Genomic DNA, 14,997 nt, shown 5'->3' on the forward strand with positions numbered 1-14,997 from the left:
AAAAAAAAAAATAAATTAAATGACAGTCCAGACAAAAGCTGGAACTTTTCCAGCTAGAAAGTGTGAAACAAGTAAAAAAATAGTAGGGGGGGAACTTGGTAAAAGTTATGCTAAAACACTTCCTACTGTATTAACACTTAAAAAAAATTAAAAACATTTCAAAGGTTGAATATGACCCAGAAATTAGAAAAATTACCAATTTATTTAAACACCATCTTTTGTCATTCAAATGTTTGTATGATTTATGATAGTTTATTTTATCCTGAACTGACATCTGTTATGGAAAACTTCAGCCTACGTAGTTCAAATTGCCAAATCTAGCAAACAAAAAAATTATGCTTCACAGCACCAATGATAAGGTCACCTTAATAATGACCCATTAAGGCTCAATCTATTATGTCTGTCTAAGAATACATCAATTTATGCTATGATTGTGTATTACAGCTGCTGCTAATTCTGAGGTGCATTTATATTCAAGGAAAATGGCTTGTTTTTCTTTCAAATGTTTATATCAGTCTTCAAGAAACTAGACAAACCATCATTGATAAAACTTGCAGATAACTACAGGAGAAGTCGTCTGCTACAAAAAACAGTCTGGATTAATTGATGAAATGGGACTTCTAGGAAAAGAGAGTGGATAATGGATAATACAGGTAGAAATTGCTTTGATGAAGGAAAGGCTTTAAACTTTCCATCACTTTTCCTCACTCTGTTTATAGAAGTTTGCTTTCTCCTTTCAAAGGCATCAACTCCCTGTGCAGCACAGGGACAGATGTCCTGCCTTGATCCCCAGAGAGCATCACCTTCAGGTGGAAAGCACTTCACCATCCCTTCAAGAACTGAGGTTGCAATGACCAGTCTGCTTCACTGGATCCTCTTGCTTGTGCTGTTTGAAGATGGGTGTGATGTCTGTCTTCCCTTTTCCAGCCACTAAGACTTTTCAAACATCAGAGACTGTAGCTCCCTCAGCCATGACAGCTATATCCTGTGCAGTTCCACGGACTCATTTTCTTATTTAAGCACATCCTCACTGATTTCCTCATGTCATGTGTAGTGCTTTATTCCCCCAGGCTCTGACACAAGGTGCAGGAGCTGGAAAGCCTCAGAACAGACCCTGACAGTAAAGATCCAGTCAAAGAAAGCCTGTTCCTCATCTGTTCCTGTGCTTGTTGTCTCTGGGTCCCCCACCCATTGAGCAGCAAGCCTTTCCATACTTTCCTTTACATACTGTACTTTCCATAGCTTTCCACAGGTATGCATTGAAAGCCCTTCTTTCAGTGCCTTCATGTTCTTACTGCTCCTAGATGCACAGAACATCACTTGTGCAGGATTCAGTTTCCTGCCTGCTTCCTGCAGACAGCTGAAAGCTGCCCGTTAGCAACTCCCCTGTGCATCCTCTCCGAAAAAGAGCTCCCTGAGTTTTGGTCTAGAGGTCAGTAGTCTTGGTGAGAAATCCTGTCATGGTGTTGAGGTTGAGAAGACATCAGGACTGTCAGGCAGACTGTTTTATGTAAAAAGTTGCAATTTGTCTGTGCCATGGTTTTTCCTTCCCTGCTTTTTCTTCTTTCTGGTCTGTTGTTCTACAACTCCTTTTTGACCTATCTCCATCCTGAGTAATCTATTATAACTAAGGACAGTCAGGCCTACAGGGAAAGGGTTATATCTTTTATAAGACCAAATAATACAGCTGGAAGAAAAACAAGAAAGATTTTTGTCTCAGAGGACTTTCATTAGATTTCTGAGCTCAAAGCTCGTTCTCTCCCCTGACTATATTTCTTGGTCTAATAAAAGATATTACTTCTCTTTACAAGCCTAGCAGGTTCATAGAATTACACCAGCAGAGCTGCAATGACACTTCTGTATGAGCAAGGAGACAGAAGCCTATACAATTCAAAATAATGCATGTTATATATGTTATGTTATCTATTCAGTGTAATCATTCTGAGCATAGTGATAATTAGCACTGACATAGGGCTGATTAGAGAATGTTTTTCAAAAGAGATGTGAGCCTAATATAGATTTCTAGAGATGGGAATAGCAAATGCCCATCTCCAGAAATCTATATTAAGCTCACATAGGCTCACAGGCTACTAAAGGTAGAGATAGACCTGTTGGAGTGACTTATACTTTGCTTTCAATAGTGAAATAGCATATAAGAAGTAACAGAAAGAAATATTGATAAAATTATCTTAGCTATCAAAGTGAGGTAATTATGAATCCCACTAGTGGGGGGAGAAGAAAATTAGTGAATATTTTCCAGTTTAGTACATTTTTAATAGTGTTCTGAGTTTTCAAATCTATCTTGAAATCACCAAACCACGAGACAGACAGGTTTGGCCACCAGGGATTTGGACTTAGAGCAGCTTGTTTGTGCAAGGACTTAGTTCTGCTTGTTCAAGGAATTTAAATTTGCTAAACAATGATGCTTCCTGTCAGCAGGACTGCCATCTTCTGTGTAATGCTTGCACTAAGTTATTGCCAACGCTTTCTTAGAAAGTATGTGGTCTGTATTTTCATGGGTTGCAAAGCTAATAAGGATTGAACTGATAAATGCAGTTGTTCATGCCAGAAGACAGACAGTCCAATCATGAGAAAAAGGTGTCCTACAAGGACAATGTGCCCAGGCAAACAAACCAGCACCGCTTTCTGATTATTGAATTCTTTGGAGAAACTGCCTGTAATATCCATAAAGAAGCTATTACATGATATTATTCCATGAATAAATTTGTATATGAAAAATAGATGAATTATTCACTTAGCTTTAGTGCATCTTGCATAGAGGCAATTTATGTTTCCTATAGCAGTACAAATTCTCATTTTAATTAGTGTTTTAATGCAATGAAAAGTGAGCTGAGCATAGCTCCCAGGTGTTGTACTAAAAATGGAGACGCACTCAGGATCTATTCTAAGAAGAAATATAGTTGCATGTGCAGGTGTAGGGATAGGATTGGATTCTCATATAGCCTAGTGAGGCTTATTTTCGCTAAAATCCTCTGGCTTACAGCAACCCAGACTCCAGCCTTGACTGCCTTATATTCATGTTCATGTTTGCAGGACCTGATTTTGTATTAGGAGTGCAATGAAGTGCAGGTTAAATGAGTAATGTATAACTGTGCCAACACAGTTAATGAAAGCAGCTAGAGGAAAGTGTTTAAAACAGAACAAATGCTGACAGACTATGCTGACAGACTAATAGCATTCATCTCTGCTTTAGACAATGGATAGAAGCCACACCAGGTAATAGGCTCTTTAGGTTGTTTTTTTTTCCCTTCTTTTCTGTCTTTAGCCTGAAGTGAGGGACTTACAGCATATTACCCAGGATTGCATAAATGGAGGTTAGTTTTGTAGAGAAATTTTAAAAGATCATAATATTAAAAATAAAAAAATATGTTTAAAAAATTTTAATGAGGAGTTTGTGTTAACATCTGAAGCTATAGTAATAATATCTTCTTTCTAAGTTTATGAAAGCCATTAACCTTCTCCATCAAAACTATAATGGAGGTGAAGTCTTGGACAAGAATTGTCTCACCAAGGGTCAGCTTTCAAGCAAGCACTCTTAGTCCTGCAGACATTTACACCTTCTCCAGCAGCTTCTCTGAGTTGACCTTAGGGCCTGCTCCTTGAAAGATGATCAGTGTCCCCAGGCAAAAGCTTTGAGTGTGCATTGGGAGACAATGCAGTTGTACACACAGGTGTGTGAAGAAAAAGACTCGAGGATTCTGGTTTTGAGCTGTCTAGCATTTGGAAAGATGATATTTTTAAGCCACCCTTCTCAGTTGAAGGAAATTTCTTATATGGGAAGAGGCTGGTAAGGTAATTTGAGCCTAAGTACTGATTCCGTAATGTACTCTTAAGACAGATATTTCTTTCTTCTTAAAAGCGGTACCTCTTTTCAAATTAAAAGATTATTTTAAAATAGGTATCATTCCTTAAAATTAAATCCCAAAAAGACTATAGTGATGAGCACAGTATTACTACTTATCTGATTAAATTATCACAGCCATATATGCCAGTATGTTCTTAGAAGGATCTTTACAGTATCAAACTAAGAATGGAAAATTCTCTGTGGTTTAAAGTTCTTGTTTTCTTTACTCACTTTCAGCAGTGTGTACGAATCTATTGTAGAAATATAGTGTTCTAGCAAATATAATTCTCATCATTCACAAGACAGATTTATCACGTGTTTCTGTAGTTTTAATTGCTAGGATGTATTTCTAATTTATTTTTGTGGCAAATTCCAGTGTCATTAGAGCAGTGATTTGCATTTGTAAGAAAAATTTATTTTAGTGATTCAGCTATTCTAGACAGAGCTTATTAGATGTGTCATTTAATCTTTTAAACTAATGAGTTACTATTTTCCACGAGGATCTTTTATTTAAGTCTTCAGATACTCTACAGCATATCATTTGCCACTTAATGTTTAAGAAAGCTTTCGAAATTTACTCACACTAATGCCTCTGTTTCTTTAATGCAGAAGTACCCACTCCTGCATGTGGCTCCACTCAAGTAGTTATTTACAGATCCTGATAGGATTTAGATATTCTCCAGTGGAGCACTGGTTAGTAGTAAACCTAGTGGACTCCAAATTTGCTCTCAACCATGCATGTTGTGTAGCATGCACAAGTGTAACATAGATATTTTAAACAGGTTCTGTACAGCTGTGGTAGCTCCACAGCACTGCCCCCAGGAGGAGCCACCAGTCAGAATCAGACTTTTCCTGCTGGTGAGGTGAGGATGCCTCCTTAAGTGTCATTGGAGGCAGCATCAAAAGGCCATAGGGGTACAGCTCTGGTTTAGGGACAGGTTTTCTGCTACCTAATGATGAAGCAAATGCCCTCTGGCATATAGAAAGGAATAAAGTTGAATGTGTTGACTGCGCTGAAGGTGAGTTTATAGTGTTGGTAGTTGGGAATTGCTTTTCACCATTATCAGTGTAACATTTGGTTGTCAGCATAGCAGTTCATGGCCTTTAGACCAATGATTTCACTAACAGTCTATTGATGCTAAAGAGGCCTTTGCTTTGCAATTAAGGCTAGATCATCTGCAGGCAAAAAATTTAGAAAGTATTATCTGGACGCCACAGAGCGAGGGACCCCAGGTATGAACCAGAACATACCACTCAGAGACTTCCCAGTGCTCAATGCTGCTGATACCTGTGCTGATCTTCAGGACTCTAGGTGAGCACAGCTGCTCTCATTGCAGTTGAATTTAGTGGGAGGAAGTTACTTTTTGTAATCCAAGTTGTTGGCCACAGCCATCTCCTCAAATTCACTCTCGCCTTTCAGTTCTCCCCTGCCCCAAGTGTCAGGGTCAAAAGAGAGCCTTCAGAAGAAGGCAATGTTTCTTCTCAGCTGGGGCCTGGTACTGGTAAATAAATCTGCTTGGTCACTGCTGTGGTAAATTTTTTTATTGCTTTACTAATAGTTCTGATTCCTAAGAAAGCTTCTCTGTGCTGAAGGAGTGGAAAAAAACACCCCACAATCTTATTTTCTTCACTACCAAACTCTCAAAAACGTATGGTCCAGTAAATCACTTGTAACATCTGGTCCATAATGCACTAAAAGGCTGGTGACTCTGTAGTCTTATATTCTGTGAGCATGGGTTCTACTGGAGTAATATTTTCTAACAAAGCAAAGGAAAAATGCAGCTTTGATTTACTGGCCAGTATCAAGCTGGTAAGTCTATGGCATATCCAGGTTAGCAGATCTCTTTTTTTATGCCAAGGCTAAGAATAAATCCTGAATTTTAGAAACAGAGTATTGATCTATGTGTAAGCAAAGACTGTTTCCATTTCTATGCTCCTCATTTAAGCATCCCAGGAATCTGAAGAATCAATGGAAAGCAGTTTGTCATGTAGTGCTTCTCTTGCTGCATTGCCATGTTAGGTCCTCTATAGTGAGAAACTTGAAGAATTTGAGTAAAAGCCTGTTTTGGTTTGTCACTTTTTACCTAAGCTGTTCATTCTTTCTTTCTTCTCTCCAGAGTGCCTTCCCATATGCACATTTAAAATGGAAATAAGCTAAATTCCCCTTTCATGCAAATTTCTCATGGTCTATCAGCCTTTTTTTTCTCTCTCTCCCCCTTTTTTTTTAAAATTTTTTAAATATTTACTTTTTGGTGTTGATGCTTTGTGAGCAGCTGTTTCCTAGCCCCCATGCTTAGGAAGCACATTGCACTAGTGTGTATGAAAAGGAGATGCTCTTGTCACATCTTTCTTTGTACTGCATTTAAGAAAGAACTGGCAAACTCTGCTGTGCTGAGCAGCAGAAAGTGTAAGATACTTTGATGTTGTGTAGGTTTAAACAGCTTCTGGACAGGAACAGATATGCTTAAAGATATAGAAATTGTCTGTGCTGAACACTGGTATGTGTTCTCACAATACCTACATGCTAATTCCTTTGCTTTTCATGTTGGTGATGAGAGGCTGAATGTGTCTGAGGAGACAGGGACCCACAGTCTTTGAGATAAAAATAGTAATCTTATCACAGCTGCCTCTCTTTGACTTTGTATGTGGTATTTGGAGGAAGTGTTTTCATGTCAGTACATCTGTGCCTCGACTACGAAGAGGAGGTGTTTTTCTGTGTCCTTTTCTTATTTGGCGTTTCATGGTGAAGCTGAGAATTGTGTAGCAATGACAAAGATGCTAAGTATAGTATAAAGTGAGGTTGTTCTATTTCCAAGGTTTTCAGGACATGTATTTCCATGGTATGTGCATCCTAGGAACATCCTCCACCCTTCACCCAAGTCCAGTGAAATTGTTTTTCATGCATGAGGAAAACAGCAGTACTGCCCAGTGAGCATTCAATAGCTGAATAAATAACTAAATGTACTTTTGAGCAAATAGTGCTGAGGTATTGCTTCATTTAAAATCCTTTAGCCTGCCAAATCAAAATGGAGACTCCCACATGCTATGCCTGAAAAAAGTATACTTTATAACATTGTATTCATTCGAAAAGATAACCGGATGTAAAGCTCCTTGATGCATTACTGTGAAAGCAGTGTGTCATAATTCTGCTTACACTTAAAAAAAAAGCCTAAAGAGGTGCCACTCAGATTAGTCCAGATGTTCTGTAGCCTCATTGGGCCCCATGTATATTTAAACATGCATTCCTTGTCAGCTGCCTTTAAAATGAGCACCGATTTCTTTAGTGCAAGCACAGATCTGTGCTGCTGCTCTGCTACTGCAGTTCCTGGGCTGGAACTACACAGGATCCTCTCTTTTTCTTCCCAGCTTGGAAAGTGATGAATCTAATGTACAATTCTCCATGTGGATTTCCTTCCAAAGCTGACTCCCAGACTACTAAGTCAGTGATTATATTGAAGGGGAGATTCTTATTGCAGAAAAAAACAAAGTCAAGGTGCTTCTCAGCATCCATGCTCACCGAGCTGACTGCAGTGCAATGTGGAGATGCCCAAGCAGCTCAGCAGTGCTGCAGAAGCAGGGCATTCAACACAGGCCACTTTACTCTGAAGGATTCACTTATGTGGATTTGCTGGTCTGGGTTTATTCAGAATGCTGCTCTGTAAACCCACTTCCCTCCAAAAGGGACAGTGGTGGGTTTGCTCTGCACTATTACTATTTGGATTTCTAACTGGAATGCTGCCCCCAGAATTCTTGAGCCCTGCAACAGCAAACAAGTTTTGTTGATATTCTAGTTTGACAAACCATTTCTGAAAATTTGGTTCTCAAAAAAGCACCTTACTGAGCTGAGGGGAAAGCTGGGAGTGTGCTGAAGAATGTTTGAATACTGCCAGGGAACTCATGAGAACCTGAAATGTGCTCTGTGTGTGTTCTTGCTACCTGTGGAGAGGGAGCTTCATGCAACCAAGTGGAAAACAGTGCTTGTCATTGTTTTTCACTGAATAGGTTTGATCCCAGGTTTTATGATGGTATCAAAAGCTTATCTATTGTGATTTAATACAAGCTGGAGAAGTAACCTTGAAGATTTTTCTCTGATTTCATAAAGATGCAGTGGTGGACAAAGCAGACAACATTTTAATATATTTTTATAACAATTCAATATTTTTATAACAATTTTATAAATTTATAATATATTTTATATTTTTTTAACAATTCAATATTTTTATAACAATTCGGTTATAAAAGCTGATTTGAAGGCTTTTGGTTTTCTTCCAGGCCTTACATGACTTAGATAAAAGACATCCTTTTTAACTCTTAATATGCTTAATGAGAAAGGAGACAAGCATTTGCAATTAAAAATCAAAGTGACCAAATTTAAACTGTCCACAAACCTTCCTTGGTATTATCAATTACCCTGGAAAAATTCAGACAGCAGTGAAAAATCTTCCAGGGTAAGAATAAAGTGATATTCATGGCTTTTACTCTGGCAGTATTAAGGAATTTGTTAGTAAAGAGGTGAAGTCAGTATTGGGTCAAAGAACAGGCTTTTCTGAATATTTGCCTTTAATTGAAATATGGAGGCAATGGGAAAAGAGATCAACATCTGACTCATTATTATCCTTGCCTGAGTCTTTTCTTCAGAGTTCTGTAAGGTTGTCAGAGGATGGGAGTAAAAAAAGAAAACAGCAGGAAAGATGAAAGCAAAGGAAACAGGGCTATAGAGTAATTTATTTTGTTAAGTCCCATCTCCCTCATAACACAAAAAGAGAAGGAGGAGTAGGGGAGAAGTTTTCTGACAGGACTGCCTGAGAGAAAAGGAGATCCAAGGGCAAAGAGAATGGGGAAAGGACCCAAAAATGAGTCAAAGCTGGATGTAGTGAGAAGTGATGTCCCTTGACCAACCCAAACCCTGAAAAAACAAACAAACAAAACAAAAAGAAAAACAAAAAAAAGACAGGAAGAAGCCACAGGAAAATGGAAGGGAAGATCAAGGGAAAGAAAAACAGAGAAGACAGAAAATACACTGAAAGTACTCAGAGAAATGGATGGCAAGAGGTATTGCAGTGTAGGAAAGAGGAAGATAAACACGGGTCAGGGAGCTGCTGGGAGTACTGAATTCACAGTAAAAAAGGGACTAAAGGAGGGAAAAAGGGGTATTTTCCAAAGATGAGAGATGACGGAAGGGGAAAATGATAGATTAAGATCACCAAATTTCAAATGAAAGGGAAAGAAAAATAAAGTAAGCCAGAGATAAAGAGATGGTGGGGAAAAAAGTCAGGGATCATTAGAATGACACCACTAGCTTGCAGAAATGATTCATTTTCTTTGAGATGTGGTGATTTACTATACATTTGAAAAATTATACCATTAGGTTCTAGAAGCTTGGCCTAAGCACTAAGCATCAGCTTTTTGAGTAGAGCATGCAGTGGGAAAATACCTATGAAGTCTGTGTTGTCTCCCCTGTAAATTCAACATTTGTCAGTGGTCTAAAATACCCAATTATAACTTCTGGCAGCAATCTGGGTCCTTGAGAAAACATTGAGTCAGGAGCTAGTAGGCAAATGAACAGCAGGTTGTAACTTTCCATTAGCTTCTTTATTTCAGTTCAGTAAGAAAAGGAAATTTGGGTAGTCCCCAAAGCAAAATATTTTATTAACTCTGTTCACTGTTATTCTGCCTTGTGCATTGGCTTTGAAGAAAGAAATTTCTATCGAGGTCACTTGCACTTGTGTCTATGATCAGTTAACAAAACAAATAGCCCACCTCAGCTTCTGCAATTACAATCCTTAGCACACTGGATATAAAACTAAACTTGAGTATTCACGTCCTCCTAACAGCTTGAAAATAACAGAGCAAGTCTAGGGGCAGGCCATTCCTCCTAGTCCAGAGACAAATTAAAGCAATAAAACACACTGTACAAAATAATTAACTGAATGCAAAGAACTATATAGATTTCACCACACAGAATGTGGGAGAAACAAATGCTTCAATACATTATCCAATTGTTGAGCACAGTATTTTCTATCGATTTTAACAGCTTACTATTTGCTGACTATTACCTAAGCTTTGGTGAAGGCAGCAGTTAAACACAGAAATCTTTCCTACTAACCAATCCTATTAGGAAATTCCTGAAAAAAACAGAACAGATCCTTACTTCTTTAATCAAGCCCAGGGGCACAAAAGGCCTCAGTTAACCCGTGGCCCCCAGATCTTTTTGCAGATTTGGTTGATCAACTGTTGATTGCTGGCTAAAGATCTGAATGGAAAGGACTCTCTAACCAGGTAACAAAGCATCTGACTACTTTTTACACAACTGAGAGTATCATATTGGCAGCCAAAAGATATCTTTTATGGTGTTTCTTCTCTGAGACATTGTCTTTAAGCAATAGGATTTAGTGTCTGATTTCCCAGTTGCTGTTGGACATATTAAACAACATCTGGCAAGAGACATGAGGAATACTATGTGCAAAACAATTTCTGGGTTGTCCTGCTTGAATTTTGCCTAAGCTGGCATCCTAGAAAATTTTGCAAATTCTGAATCCACGCACCAGCAAAAGAAACTCTACCTTTTTCTTCATTATTTTTTGTTGTGTGCCCCATTTCATGTCTTCCCGGCACTCCTGGGAGCTTGAATCTTCCAGCTGAGTGTCATTTTGTGACAGCTTCATGGGGTCTTTTCCATTTCTGTGAATTTAGTGTGCTTTGGAATGGAAAAGGGGATTATTAATGCACATTTCTTCCGCTGAGGCCAGATCCTGTAAGAATTCAGTTCCTATAGCAGGTTGGACTTGGTGAAAATTGAGGAGGGAGTTCCTGAAGCACGTGTGGGTACTCCAGGCAGGGAGGCTGCTCTTTCTGTGGCTCACCAGCTCTCTATGAACTCCTCTGTCCTGGGCATTTCCACTGGAAATATTTTGTCAGGCTGTCCATACTAAAACCAAGGTATTGTTGGGATTTTTTTCTTTAAATGACAGAGAAATAAATGAAAGAAGAGTCAGTGATCCCAATGTCATTATAGATTTGGGTTGCAGATGTCGAACAGTTTTATCTTTCAGATTTCCATTGCACCTCCTCTAGAGTTGTTTTCTGCTCTTGACCCTTGTGTTGTGGTAATGCAGCCTGAGTTCCAAGGTGGTTGCATTGGCTAAACCAGTTCCTGTGTATTTTCTATGTTGACTGAAGCAACAGAACACTCTAAACTTTGATGTAGTGACAAGCACTTAAGTAATTCATCCGTATCAGTATTCTGGTTTTATTCATTTTCTCTGATGGTCCTCAACTGTGACCATACCAGGCCAATGTATATTGCTTGATTAATTGACACAATCTGCACTTTACTCTGCCAGGAAAAGAAGTGAAAGCTCTCAGATACTCAGCAGAGTCCACTGGTTGCAGAGGAAGCAGGGGAGGAAAACTGGCTGTAAACTCTGTCATAGAGGCATTATAGACTTTAGTGGTGCAAGTTCCTTATAAATAATGAAATTGTAAGTACACACGAAATAGGATTGGCCTACTGAAATATTGATATACAAATTAAAGACCTTCCATAATGCATTGTTCATATAGTCAGAAATTTTTACTGGAAAAGGGAAGTAAATTTTTGGCTTTGCCAGCAGAAGAGGAGAACAAACCCATTTCAACAATGATGATAGTGAGGATAACAAGCTGGGATGTGGGATGAACAAAAAGAGATTTCAAACTGGATATCAAAGGAAGTAGAAGACTGACAACTTTTCCATCTTCATCATATTATATCAAACCTAGCAGAGTGAAAGCTGTCATTAGAATAAATAAAAGAAACTGAAACAGAAGTTCAAAGCACTATAAATGATAAATTTACTGTGGTATGAAGATGACAAGCACTGTGCTCAGTAAGAGAGTTCCCATCACCCATCTGCCCAAATCCACCCGAATTAATGTGAGATTCTGCTCGTCTGATCTATTCTCTCATTTCAACCATCAGAGAGAGAACAAAAGTAAAAGGAAGTAACTGCAGAAGCAGCAAATGCTTTGCAGAAGCATTTAAATGAGACAAAGCTGAAGAGGGAGCTTCATACCACCCCCATCTCAATGTTTCAGCAGTAGTTACATTTGCTCCTTGCTGCAATGACAAGCTCAAATTGTCATCAATAAATGTTGATTTGTTTCCTCCTAATAACAGTAAGCAGCTCCCACTCAAAATCAATTTCAACTTTGTTGGCAAGACACTGCACATTTGTCTTCACCATGACTGAGCTGCATAAAGGAACAATTGCATTGAAAATTAAATGAACAATAATTGAAAATAAAAAGTGCCTTTTTAAAGGAAAATTAGTGCTATGCTGAATTTCCAGAAATGTTATGTTGGTGGGGGGGGGGTTGCCTTAAAAAAGGTAGGGTTGGGCTAAAAACTTAATTGTATAAATATGTGCACATTAATGTGCATAATTAAAAATGGACTTTGACTTCAAAAGGATAAAAAGGCTCTTCAGCAACTTCCTAGGGTTTTAGTTCTGGCAAAAGCAACAGAGATTCTGCAGTAATTATACATCCTACACATTTGGATATGCTAATTGGATCTAAGTTCTAATTAGTTTCTTTGTGTGGCTAAGAATGACAATCACTGAATTAATTTAATGCAGCTTTCTTCTGAGCATAGTACTGTTTTCACTATTTTTTATACAAAAATGTAGCCCATGAGATGCTTTGCTTTATGGGATGTCAGTGGTTTGTCACGTACAAAGTGCAGTGCACGTTCATTTGCTGCATTTCACTGTTCCATTACAATCCATACACTCCAGCATTTAGGTTATTCCACTCAAAGTGTTGCAGGGCTTTTCCAGGGGAGTGGTGAGGACCTGGAATGTGTCAGTAGTCCATCCATGACTAGAGAGCAGCTGGATGCACTATGGAGGAGCAGAAGAAGCAGAGAGGGCTGCTGTGATCTCTTGCTGGTCTTTGTGATCGGATGGGAACGCAAAGTGGGGAAACCAAACGGGGATGATTCGTGCTTTTATTTGGAAGCAGCCAGAGGAAAGATGAGCAATTTCAAGAGATTAATAGGACACCTTCTGGTTTTGTTTCTTCTTCTGTCCTGTCGCTGCTTTCAGTTGCTCTGGGGTTTGGATCTAGTAGATCCTTGATTCAGTCATTACTTGTGATTGCAAGTATGCTCAGCATTACCCTTGCTCATTCCCTATCTGGAGCATAACCTTGACTTCAGAAGGGCAAGAAGTACCTGTGAGTACTCCTGAATGCAGCAGAGAGAAGTGATGACACTGTTTAAAGACCATCTTCCTCTGGGAAGCCTAGAATCATGGGATCATTTGGATTGGAAAAGACCTGTGAGACCATTAAGACAAACCCAATAATTGCAGAAAGTTTTTATTTTTTACTATTTGAGACATTCATTTCTTAAGGAATCTTCAAAGAATTGATATGAATATATTGAAATTTAAAACTTTAGGCGTTGCTTTAGTCTAATAGATGTAATGAAGAAAACAAATATTTCAGATTACCTACTTCTAAAGTTGATAAATATATTTACTTAAAGTCTGTTCTTTATCTTCTGTTTCACTTTGAAAGATCTATGAAACACATATACAAAGCCTTTTCACATGAAGCGCTGAAAATAATGATTTCTGTAAATTCCTGTTCAAGCACAGTCAGCAAAGCTCCCTTCTTTACAATCCCTTTCAGATGGTTTGAGGCAACCTGCCATTTCTATGACTCTGTGTGAAATTACAGTAATATTTTCCATGTTTTACAGTTTATGTTTCTCCTGGATTATGGTGCTGAATTCTCCAAGAGAATAGTTTTAGTAGGGGCCACTGGACCCAACAATACCCTACTGATGTTAGTCTCAGTTTATCAGAGGAAGCAAGACCTTTTGTTCCTTTAAATAGGAGTCAGAGGATGAGCATCCCTGGAAAGGTTTCCTTTGCAGTCCATGGAGAAGTGATTCAGAGCAAGAACTGGTAGCTGCAGGTGCCTGTTGGTCCCTTTGGCTGGGTAATGATTTCACATAGGCAATTGGTTTACCTGCCATAATTGAGACTCTGCTCCAAAGTCCTCTGAAGTCAGTCATTGTCCTCCTGTTGGGTTTTGGATTTAGTACTGGTAATTGTGCAGGACAGCTGAGTGTGGTAATGAATTTCAAAAATGAAACTGGTTGTCTTGTTGTGTGGTGCTAAGGGATGTGTGGTTGATTAATTTGTTTCTCTATGCTTAAAAAAAGCATCTACCATCATCCAAAAATGCAGACAAGTTACATTTTCAGAGAAGCTGAATTACAAGTCAGTATCTACTACACCCAGATTGAAAGGCAGATAATCCTAAACACATTCCTGAGCAAAAGCTTCATCCACAGGAGCTCAAGAATTACAAAAACACCAATGCAAAGAAAGGCACAGATGAACTTCTTTTTCTGCATAGTCTATTGCAGTACCCTCTCAATACTGTGATGTGCCTATCCAATGGTCTTTTCCTCAATCATCTTTAAATGTGATTTTTAAACTGGCTCAAAATCACTGCTGTTTCATATACCAATTAGTAGTATAAGCTTTAATTAAAGCTAGTGTAATTCCTTTTGTCAGAGTTCCACAAGGAATGATGGGCTGGAGCAAAGAGTGTGCTAAAATGATGGTAGCTATTATTTCTTCAATTAGTGTATTAATGAAAGTAAGGTAGAAATATTGCTACAGGTACAGCACTTTTTGTATGTCTTTCACTAATATTGATATCCTCTCTGACCTCTTTTAAAGCAACTCATACAACCCCAAATCCTGGATGCTGTCATCCATTGCACATTGGTATTTAAAATCAAAACCTGATATCCTTAATTGCTTCATTTTCAATTTCAAGATGAATCTGTGCACAAGCCATTCCCTGAGTTTCCATCCCACTGAGTCCAGAAGGTATTCTGTCTATTTCATATGTTCCTGCTTAAAGACACCTAGCAGGAATCACTAGCACAGTTTTATGGGCAATGAGAAAATGATTTTTGTTTTCTCTTTTAGCTTGGCTGCTGGAATCCTGTAACTGGTCTGAATGGGTCACTAACAGACAGAAAGCTGGAGAACAACATGAGAGGAGTGGTTCTGCGTGTGGTGACTGTGCTGGTAAGCAGATGCTCATCCTTCTGCACTAGCAGGAAT

At 38.6% G+C, this 14,997-nt stretch overlaps 1 protein-coding gene across 1 annotated transcript in view; it reads left to right on the top strand.

The window, feature by feature from the left end:
* Positions 1-14,997, top strand: part of GRID2 (glutamate ionotropic receptor delta type subunit 2) — a 673,693-nt gene that overhangs the window by 518,354 nt on the left and 140,342 nt on the right. The window contains exon 9 of the mRNA XM_005418132.2: positions 14,860-14,961. Within this exon, the coding sequence (XP_005418189.1) occupies positions 14,860-14,961 (102 nt within the window). The remainder of the gene's footprint in view (positions 1-14,859; positions 14,962-14,997) is intronic.

The sequence above is a fragment of the Geospiza fortis genome, unplaced genomic scaffold (assembly GCF_000277835.1).
Source record: "Geospiza fortis unplaced genomic scaffold, GeoFor_1.0 scaffold11, whole genome shotgun sequence".
NCBI classification, from domain to species: domain Eukaryota; kingdom Metazoa; phylum Chordata; class Aves; order Passeriformes; family Thraupidae; genus Geospiza; species Geospiza fortis.